At 35.9% G+C, this 24,286-nt stretch overlaps 1 protein-coding gene across 10 annotated transcripts in view; it reads left to right on the plus strand.

The window, feature by feature from the left end:
• LOC134660614 (tight junction protein ZO-3-like) overlaps positions 1-24,286 on the plus strand; it is a 140,012-nt gene that overhangs the window by 62,164 nt on the left and 53,562 nt on the right. The window contains exon 1 of one of the 10 annotated variants that reach the window (XM_063516909.1): positions 657-1,035. The exons of the other annotated variants lie outside the window; for them this stretch is intronic. Within the exon in view, the coding sequence (XP_063372979.1) occupies positions 967-1,035 (69 nt within the window). The 5' untranslated portion in view covers positions 657-966. Of the gene's footprint in view, positions 1-656; positions 1,036-24,286 lie in introns of those variants that run through there. 10 annotated transcript variants of the gene reach the window in all.

The following is a 24,286-nucleotide window of genomic DNA, read 5'->3' on the forward strand; positions in this document are numbered from 1 at the left end:
TCGATCGTTTCTATGATTGTGCTTCTACTTTTCTAGTTATAAAAACTATTAAACTTCCTTCTTTGGCTGTCCTAATAACTATTACGTTCAGTTTAACGTTTAACTCACTCATACCATACCTATTGATAATCCAGTCAAAAGTTTCAAAAGCAAACATTTAACTGCCAATTTGGAAAATAATGCCAAAATTAAGACAAATTATTTCGTATTAGGTATCAAGTAGGCGTAGATAACGACCGATATCAAATCATTATAAGCTGTCTCGATGGTCTCGATCGATATGATTCATAGAGATGACCATCTGAACCTTTTATCTCGTTGTACCCAACGGCCAGGTTAAATCGTAAAAAATCCCCTGTGTCTAGGAGCCGTCCGAGCGACTATGCGCTTGTTATGTTTTTTTTTCAACAGCAACTTTCAAGCTCCGAGGCTCTCCGAGTCCGCGCCATGCCTCCTTATAGTGGGAGAGCAAAACCTGTAGATACTGTTCGTCCACTTCGGTACGGAGTACCTGCGCGCACGCCGTCCCTTTCTCTCCTACCGCGAAATATATCAAGACGAGAACGTCTGTTTCACCACACCACACTGGTATGCAAAGATTGATAGCTTATATGACCATTTGGTTTTGAAAGCGGCCAGAAATCACGCACGGTTGAAACTTTTCGCCGCCTGGCGTCCTTAGGCCCGGCCAGACGTCTCTGGCTCTGTAGCTTTAGTTTACTTTTGTTAATAATGCGTTCATAATGTCATTAACTTGTGTGATATCGATTGCTCGGCGGTGTAACTCGTTTGTTTAAAGTAAGCCAGTGAAGCCTTACTCTGTGGAGGCAGTGGTCTGTTGTATTCACTATTCCTAGTTAAGTTTTGAGTGCAACTGTGGTATTGAATTGAAAGTGTGGTCGGTTAACTTGCGAAGGACAGCGATGTGTTTTGTTTTTGAAACTGTGAGTGTATAATGCTTGTAGAATGGATCCTATGGCAGCAGACAACGGATTAGTGGTGAATAATCTGAACCACGTCCGGACGGACTCTCAGGTAAGCCGGCTCAGTAGGTATCGATGAGGCAAAACACGTTTGCTATAGCATACCTACCTACCCGTGATAAGTACAATGACTTCTCAATCATTTGATACATTTCTTGTTCGTTCAATTAGATACCTAGCTAACTAGGTACCTGTATTTATCCTAGAGCCCTGCATACCTACATTTTAGAGTTTATATCTCGTTAGCGTGCTACAGAAGGTATTAACCGATCCTATACATATCTAGTTATACATTAGCTATATGTCTAACGGTTCAGCTATATAATAATAATTATGGGATCCTGTTATCTCTGAAGTAGTATAATAATATAACTATTTAACATTATACCTTTGAAATACAGTCTTACACGATACTTTTAACTTACGCAACACTTACCACTAACTACTAAGATTTGGTGACATAAATTAACATGGTAGGTAAACAATATATGTACTTTGTTATCTATGATGATAGTCGATAGAAATCACACCATCTTTAGACATTAAATAAAAGTATAAAGTACTTAACTAATATTGAAGTTCGTTAGCGCGTTAAAGTCTAATAGATTAAAGATGAAATCGTCTAAAATTCAATTAAAACTTAAAACATGTTTTATTGTATTGTGTTGTTGATACCTATCACCTAGCCAATGTACCCTACATTGGGTACTTATTGTGTTGTTTTAAAGTACAATAGTTTAATAGACATATACTTATAATATTATATTTGTCTAACTACACCAGTGAAAATCGTGAAGTTATATGCAATGGCAAGAAATAGGGTAAACTATCCTATTGTCGGCACCAAACCATCGGTTCAACCTTATTTTAAGGCAGCAGTGGTGATTTTCTTGCAAAAATAGATGCCAATTACTTAAATGTGACGTTATCTACGAAAAGGGACCTTATTGTCGATGGCGCTTACGCCATTATTAACGATCCCCCGATGGTAATATGTACAATGTCGCGTGACGCTGTGCGGCGTAAGCGCCATCGACAATAAGGTCCCTTTTCATAGATAATGCCCCAAATGATAGATGCCAATCCTTTGAGCTTAGATATGCCCTACTTAGTATCGATAGTACAACTGTGATGAACTTATTATTGCACTTTGACACAATTTTAGTTTAAGAATGTTTTTTTTAGTTGTAGGGGGCATAAACTTTCGTCATTATTTTGTTCATTATTTATCGTTCAAAAATCAAAATCCTCTCTTAAATGTGCAGTCACCTACAGATAAAAGGTGCCCCCTGCATAGAAGTTTGTACGCAAAGGTGCTACGCGATAGTATTGCTGACTGTACATGTACATACCTACATGATCCATCCTATTAGCTAACGTGAAGAGACAAGAGCCGCATCAAATGAATCTGCAGTCTGCAGCTGCACTCAGGATAAAATCACACTGATTCAAAGAATACTACGGTGGGACAAAAATACATTGCCAAGTATTTTGATTTTTGTATTGCATAATGTTATTTATTTACTTGGTAGAAATGTCGTTTGGCAGAATTTCTTTTCGCATAATAAGTATTAATTGGCAGAAAACCTTAACCTACACACTTAGAAAATTCTGCCAAATGAATATTATGAAAAATGACTATTATGGCAAGTATGTATATATTTAATTATTTATGCCAAAATATCATTATAGACTAAAAGTTTTTCTGCGATACGTGTTATGCGAAGTGCATTTCTGGCAAATAATATTCTTCCAGATGAGCGGTAACCCATCGGAAACGTATAAAATCTATAAGTAACTGTTTTTTCCTACAAATACATATAAGTGGTCAATTAAACTCTCTCCTCTATTCCTTTCTAGCTATGTAACCCACAAGATGGGGTCAGCTTTCATCTGGGCATCGTCTATAAATATCTGGCACTCAGCCACATCCTTTTCATAGAGAACTACATCTTTTCATCCCAGGTTAAGTAAGATATTACTGGCTCAAGTTACTATCCACAATGAAAAAGTGATCCTGCTCCCAATCTCGCTTTCCATTGCTAAATATTCCACCTGCCAAAGTAAACCAAACAAACGAAGCTAACGTTAACATTATAAACCATCAAAATGGCCCTTTTTTTTTAAACCGAAATCGAACACCACGTGACGTCACCATTGTTACCACCGAAAACCTGTTTCGCGCCAATTCGCAGCTGGCGGCCAGGTTGCGATTTTTTTTTCTTTTTCTGTGGCCTGAGGGCTGAGTCGTTCAGCCTCCGTGATACACCGTTAACCTTGCATATGTCAGTTGTTATACATATTGATAAAGTTTTTGTGGTGCAATGCAATGCACGACTGGCACGAGTATGCAATTGCAAACAATTGTAAAGGTAAAACCACCGAAACTGTGAGTTTATAGGTAACTATAGCAACCCGCCCCGGCTTCGCATGGGTTAACAAATTATACATAAACCTACCTCTTGATTCTCTTAAATCACTCTATCTAATAAAAAAACGCATCAAAATCCGTTGCGTAGTTTTAAAGATCTAAGCATACAGACAGACAGACAGCGGGAAGCGACTTTGTTTAAACTATGTAGTGATGATACTATACGCAATCCTCTTTTTGGGGTTATATTAAAATACTCGGAGCATAAAAGAAAGACAGTACCTAGTTAGTAGAGAGAATTCTGTGCCGATGCCGATGCTCCACTGACAAGCGACTCTTGCCAAACTGTACCAATAATTAGACTTCAATTTAATAATCACTACATAGTATAAAACAAAGTCGCTTCACGCTGTCTGTCTGTCTGTCTGTATGCTTAGATCTTTAAAACTACGCAACGGATTTTGATACGGTTTTTTTTAATAGATAGAGTGATTCAAGAGGAAGGTTTATATATAATTTGTTAACCCGTGCAAAGCCGGGGCGGGTCGCTAGTACAATTAATGAATTTTCAATATCATCTAAAAGGTGGTTAACTTAACATTATTTAACAACACAATAAACGAGGCACTGCCCAGACAAAATGAACTTCCGAAACATATTTCAGGTTAAAAGGTCTGCCACTGTTTTACGACTTTTTTATATTTTGCGACGTTGAACTCTTAAGTATGTTTCAAGTAGGGCCTTGATGAAAACCATACGAAAACCTTGAGTGACATGTGGCAGAATATAACGTAAATTATTATACTGACAGGTGGATGTTCATGCAACAGTAAGACACTCTTTTAAAAGTTCAGTTGCTTAACAAGTTTTAAACGAATGATGATTGCCTGGATATGAATAAAAAAAAGACTATTATATCCGTAAAGATAGTCTGAAGACTCTGAAGTAAGTTGCTAAGGCTGAAGTTATTTTATTACATACATATTACCTGGATTGTCTTGTCAAACGAGAGTGCTTGACTAACAGTAAAGCCGAGCTAGCACATGATTGGCGCGACAGTATCTCGCGGCGAGATAGACTACCCGTCCCTCTTTTATTAACATAGTTAGAAACAGACGGGTAGTCTATCTCGCCGCGAGATACTGTCGCGCCAATCATGTGCTAGGGGTGCAGGCGTATTCGAATTTTAGTTATTCGATCTGTTTCCGATATGATTCTGATCTGTCAGTGTCAAAAGTGACAGTTCTTCAACCAAAAACGCCACTTTTGACACTGAGAGACCTCAGAAACAGATCGAATAATTAAAATTTGAATACGGCCATATACCTTTACGACATAATTTACAGGGGCATGCAACGCCATCAGCACTTCAACTCAACTCAACTAACTAAAATCGCTGTACGATATAATTGCACTACTTTATGCGTCAGTTTTATTTATTTGTCTAAATGTCTTACTTAACAGCGGCAGAGCGACTTGAATGTTATTCTGATATCTTTAATAAAAAATGCTATAAATATGTAGGTTTGTAGGTATATATGTAGAATCCATTAAATTGAATACCTATGTCCATTGAAGCGTTTTTGGGTTAACATTAAGGCTGCCAGTGGTGCAATCACTAAAGGTCTCTGACAAGCACCCAGTTCGGTGACTTTTTACTCTTTTAAAGTTATTTTTAGTCATCGCATGAGTCATGATCACAGTACCCAGAACAGCCTAAATTAAGCCTAAATTTGCAACGAACTTGTCGGGTCGATAACAAACTTCACTATCACTACATAGTATAAAACAAAGTCGCTTCCGCTCTCTGTCTGTCTGTCTGTATGCTTAGATCTTTAAAACTACGCAACGGATTTTGATGCGGTTTTTTTAATAGATAGAGTGATTCAAGAGGAAGGTTTATGTATAATTTGTTAACCCGTGCGAAGCCGGGGCGGGTCGCTAGTAATTTTATATCATAAAAGGTTGTCCTCTGATAAGCATCTATTGTTTGGACGTCTTAAAAGGTTGTAAGTATTTTCTTTGTTTTATGGCAAATACAAGTCTTAAACTCCGAAATGAGTCATACTAAGATCCACACTTGCTGAAAATACAAGTACATACATAGTAACAATAAGCGACCTTACACAATGGAATCAGAGTTCAAATCCCGAAAATACGCAAATATGTTATACGAGTTTGCAATTGTTACCTGGTCTGGGTATGTTCTAACAGCAACCACTCACTGATCATTTGATGTTCTTGGACCTTTTGTCCAATGCAATAAGGTTCAGAAATAGTTAATAGTGGGGAATTGTTAATGTTCCCACGTCGGCTACTGCGCATGTCCTGCAGTTTCCGGTGATACCTGTAGCTTTTTTACAGAAGTTAAAATATCAAGTATTTCTCTCACGCTCAGAGTATATAATTATCGGCTATTTTAGGAGTGGCAGGATTCCTTTATTATGATGCTATTTAAACAAAGGAACTTGTCATTGAATTCCGCTTCCGTGAATGCAATTTTTTTATTTCACAAGCTACTGACAGTCCATGGCATAATATTAGCTACATAAGTACCTACTACAAAGGTATCTCTCGTTTTCAGTTATTACCCGCGACTTTGTAGGTACGCGCAGTATTAGTATGTAGATTGTAGGTATTTCCATGTATATGTACCAGGGGCCTTATTCGACATGCCACTTTTGACGTCGCATGTTGAAGTTCATTTGAATCTGAACAATCATGGGTTGTCGAATAGGTAAAGTGTGTCACCTGTCAGTGAATCTCATGTAAACAAATCATTTCATCGCTAGACTTGGTTGTCTATTGGTATGGCCGCCATGTTTGGATTTATGACATTTAAAAGGGGATTCTATGGCATAGAGTAAACTGCATTTCTATTTTCTATAGTTTTTTGATTCCCCTACTCGACGCAAGATGGAGTTAACAGTCAAATTTCGATCTTGGCGTTATAAAAATAAACCGCAAGAACATGACATGCAGTTGCGTTGGTGTAGATCTATCATGAAAACGAATTTATGACAATTGTCCAGAATTAAAAAAAACTTGACAATAAACATACAGCAATACATATACCACTAAATGTCAAAAAGAAAACAGATTTAGTATAATTACTAGGTAACAAATTATATATAAAGTTTAAATTTTAAACCAATCGTCGTGGGTCTAACCCCGGCTCTTAGCAATGAACTTCTTGTAACTTGTGTGAAAAATATCATTTGATATTACACCAATTACTTTATGGTGAAGTAAAATATCATGAGTCATGAGGAAGACGGAGTAGCCAGTAGCCACAATAAGCTATATTTTTGTCCTCTGGGTTAGATGGCAGTGAAATAGGGAGAGATAGTGAAGAATGCGGCAAAATAAGCATTTATTGTGTTGTTAGTAGTTAGTAGACTAATTTTTTTTTTCTAAAAATGAAAATTGACGCAACAGCAAGCTCATAGCCCCCTATGAGCCAGTCTGTTAGGTGCAGGCTTAAGGGCTAATCCCGGGGGAAGCGGAGCGTCGGCGACTAGCTGGTGCATCTGCTTATTAACCTCTTCTCACTTTTACCTCAGGTCCTTTGATTAATAAATTAAGGTAAAATTCGTAAGAACTAGTGCCTGTGTCATATTCTAAATTGGACGCTATGCCTAATTAGTTGTTATAAATTAAATACAATAATTATTTATTTAATTAAATTTATAACAACGCAACGTGGGGTTATTCATGATGAATTTTAATGGCTTATATAAGACAGCGGTCGTATATTGCCTCAGAAATTTGGATTTTGTCAGTTTGAATGAACAGCAAACTGGAGACATTGAGATTAATTTTAAACTTATTATTTTAGGTGTTCGTAAGAAATAAGGTATTGACAGACATTGACGGAAAATCGCGAAAACCCGGCCAGGTGCGTCGGACCACGCAAAACGGAGGAGGATTCCATACTTCTTCTACCATGTATCCATATGCCAAAATAGCAACAAAAAAGCCGAACAAAAATACCGTTTCTTCGCAGCACTAGATTTTGTTTGTTGTGTTACGAGACTTACGAGTAGGTAACTTTAAACTTTAACAGCCTAACAGATCCCAATAAGGCCTAGTTTACCCTCTGGGTTGGAAGGTCAGATGGCAGTTGCTTTCGGAAAAACTAGTGCCTACGCCAATCCTTGGGATTAATTGTCAAGCGAACAATAGGTTCTCATGATCCGTGGCAAAATCGAGATAACGCGAGGAAGAATAACTTTGTCACAAGAATATTTGGCCAAATATAAATCCTTACTCTCGTGTATTTGACCTACCTACTCGTATTGAGTCGTATTTTGCCACCTAGTAGCCTCGAATTGGTTGTTATATGTGGCTTTCCATAAATTAAGGGTCCTTATGCTTCAATAAGGACGTTTTCATGGGGTCCCGTTGTTTCCCATAAAGTTTTAAGTCATAATAGATTTGTTTTATGGCAATCCTGAAAAGTGACGCGTTTCTGAACCAAATGAATTATGACTAACGAAAATTCGAGCAAACAATACATTATGGCTTAAAACTATTTGGGAAACAATAGAGACCCCGTTTTCATCTGAAGTTGCAATAGAAATTGAAAAAGCCACATTTTTTCAAGCTTTTACTTAGTTTCATCTGTCCCGTTGGTTGTCTGTCTGTTCCAATGTGGTTCCAATCAAATCATGCAAATTAAATCCCAACAAAAACATAAATGTGAAATGAGAGCCAAGTTCAATATTGAGAATACGTGTCGTTGTTGACTCGCCGACAAAAGAATTGAGATCTATATGGGTGCCAAGTTCTGTGCTGTGTAGAAAATCCTGAAATTATAAAGGATTTGTCTTGGCAGCAGCAGTTTGCCTAAGCTGAAAAGGAGACCCTCGCTAACGCGCGGTTAATTGTCAAAAAGTTTCAGTTTCACATTTTTTCTTTTGTATACGCCTTATAGTCTACTTTCATTCCAAATATCAAGTTTCTAAGTAATCTAGAAGTGGGTTAGGTTTTTGGTCTATAAGTATTTTTTTTTCCATCGATATATCAATAATTTCCAGTTTTCAGATTTTTCCCTCTATATGCACCTAATAGTCTACCTTGATGCCAAATATCAAGTTTCTAAGTCATCTAGAAGTGGGTTAGGTTTTTGGTCTATAAGTATTAATTATTTTTTTTCCATCGAAATATCAATAATTTCCAGTTTTCACATTTTTCCTTCTATATGCACCTAATAGTCTACTTTGATGCCAAATATCAAGTTTCTAAGTGATCTAGAAGTGGGTTAGGTTTTCGGTCTATAAGTATTAATTATTATTTTTTTCCATCAAAATATCAATCATTTCCAATTTTCACATTTTTCCATCTATATACACCTAATAGTCTACCTTGATGCCAAATTTCAAGTTTCTAGGTCACCTGGAAGTGGGTTAGGTTTTTGATCTATATGTCAGTCAGTCACAAAAATGCCGGTTTTTAAAGGTTAATTTATCAATAACTGTTTGAGCTATGTTTATGAAATAGTGTATTTTGAACAAGCTAAGGGACTTGAATACATGTGCCAAATTTCATGTGTGTAGGTTAAGTAGGTTTCAAGTTGTGAAGGGGTCAAAAGTAGCTCGAAATGGTTCGTGTAATATTACACACGGTTGCTGCGTCGCCAGTTCCTTTTTCTTTGAACTTGGCTGGACACGCTACCGCGTGTCTAGTTTGACCCACTTCTCGGGTGTTCAACGAAGCTGAAAATTTACATAAGTACATAATATGTAATATGGGTGACAATACAATATTTTTATGGTTACCATCGAGCTGATCTGATGGTGATGATACAGACAGTGGTCTTTTAAGTCTTTTTAACTTTGTGATAAAACAACGCAACTTAATTATATTTGAAAATATTTAAAGAAAAATACAGTCAGAAATTAGAAATTTTGTTATCTAACCTCTCTATCACTCTTGCACATTCGAGCGATAAAGAGGCAAATACAGTGAACGCATATAAACCATGGAAGTATTCTGTCCGCTCAATTATGACCCAACGTAAAGTATTCGATTGTAGGCGGTGCTTACAGAGTGTTCGATTGGCAACTTCAGTGCGGCCGAGATGACAGTCAGTGAGGGATGGCTAAATTGGTTTATAAAAACTACGTTTTTTTGTAATTAAAAATGTCTTCATGTGTCGTGAAGTGGTGCAGAAGTTGTTTTAGTTCATATCAAGGACAGTGGAATCACTTTTCACTTGTAGTAAACAGATAACTTCAGTAAAATTTGGAATAAACATGACGACATTTTTTCAATACTACCGTGCTAAGCTAAAACGTAACAACTGCATACGACTTTCATAACAACATACGACTTTTTAAATTGCGAGGATAATAGGGATGGTTTTATGCCAAATGAAGTAGACTATTTTATTAACTTATGATTGGTTTAGGTATTTTCTATATACAGTAGAATCCGCTTATAATGACATTGAAGGGAAGTAACAAACATGTCATACTAAGCGGATGTCATATAAAGCATAGTTGATAAACTTTTTATTTTATTTTTTCCAAATTAATCTCAAACAATTTTGTGAGAGATGAGTTTTATTAACCTTATACCAATTATCAACTTTCACCGAGAGTAAAAACTAAAACAATTTAAACGCCACAGACGTCCTCGCAGGGAAAGATGTGGGGCCGGCCACGAAAACCAGCGAATTTGTCAGTATAACCGGACATAATTCCATAAAAATAGTATTTATAGGTCGAAGTTATCTTATCCGACTTTGTCACAAAGAATTTCATATGAAAACCAAACTTCGCACAGTAATTGCGTCATAGTAATTGGTCAGTATAAGCGGAGTCATAATAAACGGATTCCACTGTAATTATAAATGTAGTAATAAATTCCTTCTTACAGATTTGTATTTTCCTTTTTTATTTCATGAGATGGAGCTATAAAAAAACTACCTAGTTATTTCAAATTAATAATCAAATTTGGTATTGTCATTTTACACTACTTTCCATTCAAATTCCCACAATATGCTATTCGCAGAGAACTATGGAAAAAAGCTGTCCAATTAGAGAGACATGAAATTGAGTGGATGCCTGGCAAGATATATAATGTTCTATTCATGAGATAACCCGTGAGATAATCATATCCGGTCTCCTATATGTAGATACATTTTTTTCTATCATGCTTTCACTGAATTAATTTAACAAATACACACATTATCTCAAAATGTTGATCATTTTAATCCACCCTCTACTGTCACATATATGTAGGTTCTCTCTCAAGCCATTTCCGTCAGTAGAAAAGAGCGGCGAATTTAGAAAATGTAAGCGCGCGAACGGTTATGGTCCCATACAAAATTGTAATTATGCGCCTTTTTCTACTGACAAACTTGCTTGACCGGCTATATACATATAAAATATTTCCATTGGAACTGAAAGTGGGGATTTATTGTGACTCCGCCTGTTCAAATGTTTTTGACCCGATTCGTGTATCTACCCATGTAAATTTTGCAGGCTGTATAGCCTGTCCGATTTCTAAGATCAAGTTCGCCATACATTTACTATGGCGTACTTGATCTTAGAAAAACGGACAGACTATACCAGTACGGCTACCATCAGTTTGGCACTGACAAACGCCGTCGAGAACGTAATTTACTTTCTATACATCTCGCTCGTACTCGCATATTAGTGCAAACGAGATGTATAGAAAGTAAAATACGTTCTCGATAGCGTATATGTCAGTTTTGACACTGTCAGTGACTCATGGTACGGGTTCTGTTTCCGAAGTATAACAAACAGAACCGTATTATTAAGCTTTCGCTTTTTTTCTGTCCGTAGCCGCGTCAATAACTGTAATAAATAGTACTTATAGAACAGAGTCTGTGCGGAAAGAGAACAGTAGTGAAATGTATTGGGCCTCATACATTCCACGACTCCTGTCTTTCCGCACAGACTCTAATAAAAACGCGCCAAGTGTCAGTTTTGACACTGTCAGTGACTCATGGTACGGGCTCTGAACGTGACTTCGCACTGCCATACAGATTGATAATAAAATATACAAAATACTTATTATAGCGGAATACATTTATACAACAATGAATATTTAATTATGTTGAGTTAGTCTGTCATTTAATTTCATAACAACATTTTAACTAAGTAGTTATCTTTTAATCTGCATTAAATTATTATACGTGAATTATTTGACTGGTTCTTCAATGTATGGCATAAACCTATCCCTGTCCAAGTCATATTCTAATCAAATATGAACCGCGAATTCTCAGCGGCCAGTACGTACAGCAAGAAGGTTATTAGCGGATTAATGTCGCTGATTGGTAGTTATTGACATTATATGCATTTCATCTACACTTAGCTGTGTACGTTAGTGTAATAGAGACAGGCTCTGTAAACGTATCGTCTTATTTAAATGTAGGCGTAATTGTGTATGTGTGCTAATTTGGCCCGAGAATTTGAACGGTAATGTTCCCAAAGGCGGTTTCCAGTTATATGCTTTCACTGGGCAAATAGCTGAGTTTCGATTTTCGCACTTCCCGATAGGCCCCTTTGTAAACAAACCGCCTTGATGTGTCTATGTCAAATTATTAATTGTCTGTGAAAACTTGTTAAAAAAAAGTTTAAAACAAAGGCGTAGGCAAAGAGTAGTATAATATGTATATAGCTGGTCAACCAAATCTTGTCAGTAAAAAAAGGCACGAAATTCAAATCTTCCATGGGACGATCAGGGACGATATCCCTTCGCGCCTACATTTTTCAAAATTGCCGCCTTTTTCTACTGTCAAGATCTGGTTGACCAAGTATACCTATATAGCGCTGGCGGTACACCCAGAAATTCAGTAAAATGCTGCAAATGATGTTAAAGGTATGAAAATCGGTACGATTGATCTGTAGAACATTTGAAACAATTTGACCCGAAGCACCAACAAATAAAAAAAAAAACGAGAGGAGTTATGACGTCATCTATTTTTGTAAGGAATAAAAAAATATTGTTTAAAAACCTATCGTGTTTGGTATTAAACGAAAGGGCTTTCTGAGCCGATTCCAAACATATATCACATCATTACATTTCAGTTCTTTTTTTTAATTATAATATAAATAATTTTCAAAACATACCAATTAAGTTTGGGTTTCTCCAGCTACAATACGGTAAATTTTTTTTTGTAAAATATACCTCTAATCTTATACCTAATATCCTCATATCTAACCCTAATAAAGCAATTTTGAAATTATATACATTTAGGTTTTTTTTTATTTTTCAATTTTACATAGTGTGATCTATGAATCTCTCAATTAAATATTTAAAAAGAAAGCATAAAATTAATATATAACGGTTTTTTTCAGAAAGTCGCTTTATAAGTCGTAGTAAAAATTGTCTATGTAATAATTAAGAAAGAATTAACCGAAAAAACTCACCTTTAACGTCCCCCCTTTCCCGAGTTCTCCACCCCCCACTCATCAGAACTTTTTCTTACTTAAAGCTTAGATATTACCAAAGGAACATGTAATAGTATTTTATGCAACTGTTGTTTAACCCTTTGACCGCCGTTGGCATGTATACAAGACAACGATTGAACGATACTCTGGCGCCGCTGTCTTGTATACAAGACACAAATTCAACCGCTCGGTAAATGTGAAAAAAACATCAATTGTATTTTTTTTACAGTCATGATAATGTTTTGGGTTTTTGATTTTTAAAATAATTGCATATAAAGCAGATATATAAATCCATTCTTTTATAATAAGGCTATCACAAAAATTGCTCCAGATTTCAACTTTTTTCATGTTCCTCGTCGCCGTTGTCTTGTATACAAGACAGCTAGGGATGGGAATGTTAACTCGATATGAGAATATTCAAAATATATATCAAATCGCAAATGTGTTTTTTTTAAGCATTTGAACACCTGTTAAATGCCAGTTGGTGGTAACTCGCAACTAGAATACGTTAAACGAGAGAGAGACAGGCATAACTAGAGCTGAAGTTCAGGGAGCTTCTTCAGCTGTCGATAGTAGAGTCAGACAAGTAAATCTGTCCTTGTGGTCTATTTGCAGAACAAATGATTCATTTTGAGATGATAGTGTAGTGGGGAATGATACCCTGCAGTGACCGCTTCGCACAAGAATGGTACAGGACGCTCGGACTGGTCAGTGTCGCCTAACTATGAGAATGTTATAATATATTTGAAATTGACGAAACATTTACATGGTAGGGAGGATGTAATACGGGAACTGAAAAGCTCATCTAAGGAACATGTCGAATGTGACACATGCCTTCCCGAACATTTTCCGATCCCCACCCTTTTTCAATATTATTGTTCTTCACTCATTGACAATTCAACCCACATGTAATTTTCCCCAATGCAGTTCCGGTACATTTATATTATCGACACACGATGCGCGGCTCTAACCTTACGCTTATAAAGTTTACGTACCGACAAGCGCTTACGCCATTGACCTAGAGACTATTATTATTTAATCCGCGCGGAAACAGTCCTTGTCGGTCTGCACTGCGGGCAGTCCATGCACGCCGTTGTCATGTATTCAAGACTTCTCGTACAGCCTAGTGCGGTGATATTACGTCATGAATCGATATTGTTTAGTGGTTGTTTTTAATGATAAAGAACTTTATTTTTAACATTGTCTTGTGTAAAAAATATGTACATTTTTGGCATTTTCGAAATAAATTAAAGTTGGTTAAGAACAAAGCCAATTTGAGAAGATTTTTACCATAAATTGTAAATATCGATATCACTATTTGCAATCCCTAAACTTTTTATTAGTTGTTTACTTAAAATTTACTCTGGCGTGTGAGTGAGCGTCTTTGCAGACTAGGTCCGGCGGCCAAAAGGGAGAGGTCAAAAAAGGCGAGTGGCGTGAGTAACAATAACAACAAACAACAACCGAAAATTGTTAATAAAGACGCCACTAGTATTTTTTGACTCAGTTAAACAACGTTGCATACAATACTTTTTCTACGACCAAGCACTTACTTTGAAATGCAATGAAATAATAATAAAAATGGATGATGATGATTGTTTCATGTCCTAATGTGATAGGTTGTTCAGTGCGTGGGATTCTTAAGGGGAACGAAAATTTTATTATTTTTGCGCTACGACGCACGGTTTAGGAGATACAGCCCTATAAATATTTTTCTACCTCTTTTTCTTTTTTTTTCTTTTCTTTTTTTGTGTTTTTTAAATCTTACTTAGGGGTTCCTTAAAGGGGAACGAAAATTTGATTATTTTTGCGCTACGACGCACGGTTTAGGAGATACAGCATTATAAAGTATTTTTTTTGTGTTTTTTAATCTCTTTTTTGTGTTTTTTTTTAAATATGAATTAGGGTTTCTTACAGAGGAATGAACATTTTAATATTTTTGCGCTACGACGCACGGTTTAGAAGATACAACCCTATAAAAAAAATCTTTATTTTTTTTGTTTTTTGTGTTTTCTAAATATTACTTAGGAGTTTCAAAGGGGAACGAAAATTTGATTATTTTTGTGCTACGACGCACGGTTTAGGAGATACAGCCCTATAAAGATGAAAATAATCGTACCATTAACCAAAACATGTATATGGTTTACTCATCTGTCAGAAATGACAATTAAAATTAGATTGGAAACAATGTATTCCATACAATATTTTTTAAGTGGTGATTACACGAAGTATCGTAAAAGTGCCAAAAAGATACTGCGTGTATGCACAATTATTTTTTTGGGGAATAGACTAAAGACTTGTGTTGATAACTATAAGTTAGGGGTTTAAAGGTCGACGACCCTTTAAATGACAAATAAAAGTACGGGAGTAGAAAAAGCAAGTTTCAATACTCTTATTTTACCCGAATGACATTATTACTCGTATTGAGTAATTCGGCAGGGCTATTATTACACTTTGTAAAATTGAAAAATTAAAAAAAAAAACCTAAATGTAAATAATTTCAAAATTGCTTTATTAGGGTTAGATATGAGGATATTAGGGATAATTTGAGGTATATTTTACAAAAAAAAAATTATGGTATTGTATCTGGGGAAGCCCAAACTTGGTATGTTTTGAAAACTATTTTTATTATAATTTAAACAAAATGACTGAAATGTAACTATGTGATATATTTTTAGCATTGGCTCAGAAAGCCCTTTCGTTTAATACCATACACGATAGGTTTCTAAACATTTTTTTTTATTTCATACAAAAAAACATGACGTCATAACTCCTCTCGTTTTTTTTATTTGTTGGCGCTTCGGGTCAAATTGTTTCAAATGTCCTAAAGATCAATCGTACCGATTTTCAAACCTTTAACACCATTTGCAGCATTTTACTGATTTTCGCGGTGTACCGCCAGCGCTAGAAGTGGGCAGCAAAGAGTAGTATAATATATAGAACAGTCGGCAGTCAACGTTTGTTCCTAATAAATATAACATTGATGAATCAAGGCGGTTTGTTTAAAGAGGGCCTGCCGCGATACCAATTTCGTTATCTGCCACCATTAAATTTCGCTCGTATATGCAAGAGTGATAGAGAGGCAGATAACGAAATTTCCCCCCACCCCCCTTTGGATGGTTCTTGTTTGAGTTATAATGTCACTGTATTGAGGACTCAACCTTTCCATTTTTATATCGACATGACACTGGCTACTGTAGTAAATGCCAAAAAAGAAAAAAAAAACGCTGTCATAGTAATCGTCAATCGAAATAACGTACAAATATCCAAGAAAAATTTGCAAAATAGTATATGATAAATATGTAAAACATCATTAATTATCGAATTAAGATTACATACAACTTTGTGTAAAAAAAATTGAGGCAATTATACAGCCCGATTATACGGGTTACATCTTGAAAAAGATGATTATCTTGGAAGGAAGAGTAAATATACATAGGTGAACATAATGGTGAACAAAGGTATAGTAAAATAGGTAGGGACATAATTCAGGGTTTGCTTGTCTGGTCCACGCATGCTGTACCTATCACGACCACGGCACGGCCGTCTCCTGCTAACTTTTCGCTATAATAGTAAAATCATAGGTCTAATACCTATGATTTTAATATTATAGCGAACAATATTTCATGTTCATGATCTCGAATTTTAGACTTTAGCTTAGATTTATGGCGTGCGGCCTAGCGCGCATTGCCTCTATGAGGAGCTGTCAAAGCGCTTTATATCTGTATGCTTTTGATGATGCGGATCAGCATTCTTATCCAGCGGGGCAAGCGGCCAGCCTGCAGAAGGGCACCCTACCGCACTTGGTAGGTCACTACAGTCACTACGAGGATTTAGGGCTAATAATTTATTTATAAGTTTTTAATACCTTTAAACGAGCAATTCTTGTATATTTATTTATTTATTTATATGTATAATATATTTCGGGGATCTCGGGAACGGCTCTAAAAAAGGTAATGTAAAAGGTAGCCCGGAATGCCAATGTGGGTATGGTGTAGGTACTATTGAACATATATTTTTCGAATGTCCGTTGAACCGTCTTTCCTTATACGATCTCTTGATAAAATTCAAAGTCTGCCTCCCCTGTAATGTCAAATCTCTTCTGGCTAGTTCTGAACCCAATGTATTAAAACTGTTGGCATATTTTATTGATAAAAATAATATAAGTCTATAAATATTTCTTATGTATGTTCAGCTATATGTGTTTATTGCTAATGTTATATTGTTAAAACTATTTTTATAAGTGTATAATTCTCTAAATTCAAAATTCTGGGCTAAATCATATTAGGTGCACTCCTCAGTTTGTCCTTATATTATAACTAAACTTGACATTGGCAAAGTGCCCTGGCAGCAAAAGCCATTCTAACAAAAAAAAAAAAAAAAAAATATCCAAGAAAAATTTGCAAAATAGTATATGATAAATATGTAAAACATCATTAATTATCGAATTAAGATTACATACAACTTTGTGTAAAAAAAATTGAGGCAATTATACAGCCCGATTATACGGGTTACATCTTGAAAAAGATGATTATCTTGGAAGGAAGAGTAAATATACATAGGTGAACATAATGGTGAACAAAGGTATAGTAAAATAGGTAGGGACATAATTCAGGGTTTGCTTGTCTGGTCCACGCATGCTGTACCTATCACGACCACGGCACGGCCGTCTCCTGCTAACTTTTCGCTATAATAGTAAAATCATAGGTCTAATACCTATGATTTTAATATTATAGCGAACAATATTTCATGTTCATGATCTCGAATTTTAGACTTTAGCTTAGATTTATGGCGTGCGGCCTAGCGCGCATTGCCTCTATGAGGAGCTGTCAAAGCGCTTTATATCTGTATGCTTTTGATGATGCGGATCAGCATTCTTATCCAGCGGGGCAAGCGGCCAGCCTGCAGAAGGGCACCCTACCGCACTTGGTAGGTCACTACAGTCACTACGAGGATTTAGGGCTAATAATTTATTTATAAGTTTTTAATACCTTTAAACGAGCAATTCTTGTATATTTATTTATTTATTTATATGTATATATATTTCGGGGATCTCGGGAACGGCTCTAAACGGATTTAGATGAAATTTGCTATATGGAGGTTTACGGGGGCGCAAAATCGATCTAGCTAGGTTTTATCTCTGGGAAAACGCGCATTTTTGGGTTATTATATGTTTCCCGAGCAAAACTCGGTCTCCCAGACATTAAGTTTTTAATTTAAGTGTTTTTATCATGTTTCATATTTAAACTTACAGATGTGAATCACCAGCAGAGTTTTTGGAGAGGTGTGGTTTTCTTATTTCCTGTTACCAAACTGAAACACCATACCTACTTAAATATCAGAAAATAATAAAGTGAAGAAAATTAAATAAAGTTGAATGCTTAAAAACTTTAATGTTTTATTAAAATTAAACGAAAAAAAATGTGTAAACTGAAATAGATCTAATTTTTTTATTTGTAGTTGAATAACATATATGTATTTAATCTCCTTTAATTAAAAATCATCTCTGAGTAGATACATATTAAACAATAGGTACTTTTAGGTCTTGGTAGTAATGTTAGGTCTTATGACCTACTGTATTTGACTATATTACTTACCAAGACCGAAGCCTGACCTGTCAGTCACCAACTATTTTGATGCTCTTTGTAGGTAGCATCAAAATAGTTGGTGACTGACAAAGTTACCAAGTTACTAAGGTAGTAGGTACCTATATAGTAGGTAGCAGTAGCGCAATATTTAGTCAAAATATTTTGACTAATTTAGATTACTTTTATGCCAAAAAAGTAATACAAGCTATTCATGTTCCACTTAGTAATAAAATACGGACTTTTCTGAATATGTGGTTTACGAAATGTGTTAAGAGCCAACAGAAGTGGTCATTTCTCCATACAAACGTACTCGACTGTTTCCTCCGTGGGTTTTGAAGCTAGAGCAATGATTTTTTTAACACAGATTAATATTGTCAATATCTGTGTCGGACCGTTTTGCTTTTTTTGATATTTTTGTTTTTTAAGGCGCTAGAGCCCTTCAAAAATGGCCAAAATGGCCTAATTGACTATGCCGCAATGAGAGGCGTGGTATTCAAAACTGATATCAATTAGCCAAAAAAGCAAAACGGTCCGACACAGATAATTTCATAATCATTTAGATTTCCAAATTTGGTTACGATTGGTTAAGTTTTGGAGGAGGAAACAGTTAAAAGTAAACAGGAAACAGGAGGTTTCGTACTCGACCTCGATATTTGAGATTTTTACGCAGGATTTTTCACCTTGTCCTTATCGCATTAGTTTTAGGTGCCGCTTCCGTTAGCGAGACGGGTATATTTACCTAAAATATTTAAATCTCAGCTCCTGTTGGCTCTTAAGGTACAACTTGTGGTTTATTAACGTGGTTTAGAAATAGGCAGCTTGAGTTGAGAGAGGTGATGAGTAAATTGTTTCATTTTTTTACAATTTTGAGCGTTTATAGGAGAATGTGTGGAGCAAGCATTATTTGACGTGTAGGTGTGGGTTCAACAAAAAGATCGCTTGTCAATAAGGCATTCTTGCTGTTAAAATTCAATTATTAATAGCCTTTATCGACCATCAGCAATGTAGTCCCTTTTTGATTGATGGAAATTGTCACGTAAGTTCCACTACTCGCCGCCGCATCGCCTACAGCGCATTCGTTGGTCTATCGCTCACAAGATGTCATTAATTCATGTAAACTTACGTACTGAAAAAAAAAAGTTTTACTCTTTGCTATAAATTACCCTTTCGCACGTCAAAAACTCCAAGATGGAGCCGAAGGTCATAGAGAAAAAAGTCTACATTTGGAATCATTACTTGTCAAAATTTGACATTAGCAATCCACAGTTAGGTGACAACCAAACCAAACCATTATAAACCTTAAAGTAATAATAAAACAAAGTTGTTTTTTGTTAAATTATTGTTTGTACCAAATGAACTTCAGCACTTGATGAACTTCAAATGAACTTCAACAGTTGAATTTCAAATGACGCGAAATCTGACAGTTGTACATGTCGAATAGGGGCCCTGGGCTTTTTCTAAAATAAATATCGAAAACCTGATTTTTTCAAATCTGGTCATTTTTGGGCTCATTCTACTCAGAATCGACAGCACTCTCCACACTTCCATTAAAAAAAGATGTCCCAAAATGTCCATTCCATTACGTCACGTTTTATTATGAGAAATTTTTTCACTTGTATGGACGTGAAGTAGTGGAATGGACAATTTTCATACAAATTTTTGGGACATTTTTTTTATCATCAGGATTGAATATGCTAGTGATTCTGAGTTGAAAGAACCCAAAAACACCAGGATCCGTGAGAATCGGGTTTTCAATATTTATTTTAGAAAACGCCCACCTACCACTTCCGTACCTAGCAAACTTCACCCCTCTTTTACTAACTAAAACTAACTAAAAACTATGTTACTGAGTTACTTTCGCATTTATACGTAATAAATATTATATTAGTATTGATTTTGTATTATTAATTAGGATAGGATTGAATAATTTATCTACCTAAGGTATAGGTATCGCCCTACTAAGTAACAGTAACATTTGTGATTAATACAAAAGGTATTAGATATCTGATTATTTTATACCTGAGTCTACCTACTACCGGTAACAAATCTTGCTTGGCAGCTATCTACAACACATTACATTAGATCCAATGCACAATGTGTTTAATAAAACCCCTTATACCTACTCGTAGTCCAATTTCACAACCAGGATCTGTTCGGCTTCGGCATTCGATTGTTTTCTAAGAAATCGCTCAAAGGCGTTTGAACGTGTTCAGCTTGTGGCCTATAGAATTGTGGCATTGCCAATCTATGACGTCATCGAGGAATTTAATGCTCTATAATCTAGCCAGCAAGCAAAACTTATTGACCTGATAAGTGCCTAGGTACTTAGTTACTTACACTTACCTAAGTTCACAGACAAGACATCCTCTAGACTGAGCATAGTAACGCTACCCCCCCCTGCCACTATATACGGTAGTTTTACTCCATCTTCGAGTCAAAGTGTCAGAATCCCGTCCGTTCAAAGACACGGACCAATCACGGCACGGGATTCGCTCACCTCGTCCCCCCGCACCCCCTGTATTTTTAGCAGCATCAGTTTCATGAAATAATTGCTCTAAACTCCGTCTAGAGGATTCCTAGTCTATGCCTAAGTTTTAAAACTTTTACAATACTTATGGATCAATAGATGTATCTTTAAAATTAGTTCTTACCCTAAATAAGTTTTTATGCGTGGGGGTTGACAAACCGTGGCTCGCGAGCCGCATGCAGCTCTTCGGGCCTATTAAAACACCAAGAAACAATTAGAGGGTTTAGTTAGACCAGTCAAAATACCTTTTGTGGTGGTTGACATTCCTAATATATGATTTCTAATAAATTCCAGTTGCCAACGCCTGACTCCCCTTAGTTAGCCGATCAAATTAATTATAAGTACAGATTGATTAAATACCACGAAAAAACAATAGGTAGGTACCTACTTACATTTCTTTTGCACAAAAACACCGAATAAATTAATCTATTGGCAAGATGTTACCTCAATTCCTGCTTGTGTTGGTATTTTAGGATAATGTATCCGAGCTGAGATAGTGCTAATAGCTAAATGTACCACAATATCACGAAATCTTCCATGCGACAGTTTCAATTTCATAATTGAAACGACTTAACCACGGTCCTTTCGCTTACGGAAGTTTGTCAAGTTAAGTTAGCAATGCACTGGGTTAAATTTAGTGCAGCCTAGTAGGTCGTCTGTAGCACTTCCTGCCTCCTTAAATAACCTCAAAATAACCGAGCAATATCGCACGGCGGCTTGCCTTGCCTCACTTGGATAATGAAGACATTAAATGTAGCAACTGTAGCAAAGATATCAAGACGCGAAATCTCGCAGCAACACTAAATTAATAATAAATTTTCTTCATCACAGCCGTGAAATAATTATAAGTTGTGTAGGTTAGAGTTTTCTACAGGTATCTAGGTGGTTTAGGTGTAAGTAGTACCTAATTTTATTTATCCCTTAGCAAACGATGACAAAATCACTAAAAGATTTATCATTCACATTTTTAATTTGTTTATAATCTGTAGTGTTATGTCTTATGTCGATCCATACTTAAATCTAATAAATGCGATTTATTCAGAGACCAAGGTAACTATGTCTGTCTGTTAACTCTTCACGCTTAAACGACTGAACCGATTTAGATGAAATTTGGTACGGAGATAATTTAGTATGAATCCCGGGGAAAGACAGCGTAGTTTCATCAATCATCATCATCATCATTCCATGCAGACAAAGCCGCGGGCAAATGCTAATTTTTTTATTAATTCTTTCACACTTGATTTTATTGCGCCTACAAAAATAAACGTTTTGCAAAAACAAAAACAGGATTTAAATAATTACTTATTCACATGTGTCTTTCAATTTGTATTTAAATTACTTAATTAAATATGCCACATTAATTCGCAAATTTACGATTATGTCAGGTATATTTTATTCCTATACTTATGTAAACTTGACTTCAAAAGTTCAAACCTCTCCTTCCATCGTTGCAGTTTCTCTGATTAGGCAACATTTTCGCGCGTTTTCACTGACCATAAAGCTATGCATTCAGCCAACGGACTGGCTGAATAGAAACTCTCACCATGGTCATAAATGGTCTTGATTTGAAATGATTGGTAATGTTAGTACACGCAGTTTCATAAATTACCGCAGCGCAGCTTGTATAATTTAGCTTGAACTAATTGCAGTTAATAAAAGTCAAGTGTAGCTGTACCTATTTACATGGCGCGATCTTCAAAGCTTACTTAATAGATAACCGTTAGATTCAATTTAAGTTTAAACGTTTACACGCAAACATGTAGGCACTGAGAAATCATTTAAAGGAAATAGTAAATTATATATAAGTATCGCAGTAAAATGTAATCGGCCTGTGGAATTGAATCTCAATGTTCCATTTGTTGCCCGTGGTCCTACCGCGTAGTCCTACTAGTAGTACCACGGGCAATTTTTTTTGTCCGTGGATCTACCGGTAGAACTGTAAAAAGAAAATCATAATTATGTATGGGCATTGGTCCTACTAATTGTATAGTACAGTCAATGTCAATATGGTGACATGTAGCTGGTTCTGCGGTCCCAGAGGCGTTACCGCGAACGATGTTTCCTGTCCTTTTCGCACTTATGATGTTTTTTGCAGTGCGAAAGGGACAGGAAATATCGTTAACCGTTCCCGGTAAGGCCTCTATGTGCTTACATAGCACGGCATTGCATTCGATAGCGGTTGCGGTAATATTTCCAAAGCGAGTAGTATAGAGATAGGTTATTTTTATTTGTTTTTTATATTTAACATACCAATTATGCACCTGTTATGCATTATTTGACGACCATATAAAATGCATGGCAAACATAAGGAAGAGAGCGAGCTATTTTTTTTTAAGTTCAACGCTCATCGAAATATCGTCGCGTCTCGTTTATTTACACGGGAGCTGCTATCACTTCTAGTGGAACCAAGGGCAACGCAATTTGGTCGTAGTCCTACTGATAGAACTACGGACATGAAAAAAAGCCCGTGGTACTACTAGTTGAACTACAGGTCATTTTACTTGCCTATAGTCCTACTGATAGAACCACGGACAAAAAAAATTGCCCGTGGTACTACCAGTAGGACTACGCGGTAGGACCACGGGCAACAAATGCAATGTTCAGTTTCCACAGATGTCTGTAATTTATGGATTACATAATGGCATGCAAGTAAAGTACCGACTTTACTAGTTTAACCTCAGAATAGTTGTCGCTGGCTTGTGTTACTTGCAGCGGGTCGGACAGCTTTCTTCCTAATGGCATTGCATAGACTGCATAGTGTCTACTTTCAAGCGTTCGGACGTTGTTGTGGTTCCAAGTTAAATAGAGGCTATTAAGTGATAGCGTATCGATGTAGACACGAGAGAACACATAAATAAATGTCTACATCGTGATTCCAAGTTTATAAAATATTGGGAAACGAACCCCGAAATGCTATAAAATTTAGAATTTGCAATAAAAAATAAAAATATAAATGCATATAAACGGCAAAGTTACTATCCCACGATTCCCACGGTTGGTCTGACGATAGCAAAGGTGTTCAGTCTGGCTTATTTACAGCTCACTAGGTATATGTAAAAATGTAGGTATGTATGTTTATTTATTTGTACTTATTTTGTATTTATTCAATCACATGGCATGTTAACATTTTTGTTAAAATATCTAATAAAACATTTATTAATAAACATTTATACATGCTATTTATATAAACGACGTTGATGCATCTAATTTACCCACTTCGACCAATTCTCTGACCATAAAATTAAACGTTTTATTTTAACGTTTTATCAGTAAAGTGCAGAGCATTCGGTTTTCATGGAGTCCTAACTTCAAAATTGTAACAATGGTTGGGTCTTAATTGGGTCTGTTAAAAATGTATTAAGACTGTAATTTTAAGATTGGATAATTTGACA

Source organism: Cydia amplana, chromosome 1, assembly GCF_948474715.1.
Source record: "Cydia amplana chromosome 1, ilCydAmpl1.1, whole genome shotgun sequence".
In the NCBI taxonomy this organism is placed as follows: Eukaryota; Metazoa; Arthropoda; class Insecta; order Lepidoptera; family Tortricidae; genus Cydia; species Cydia amplana.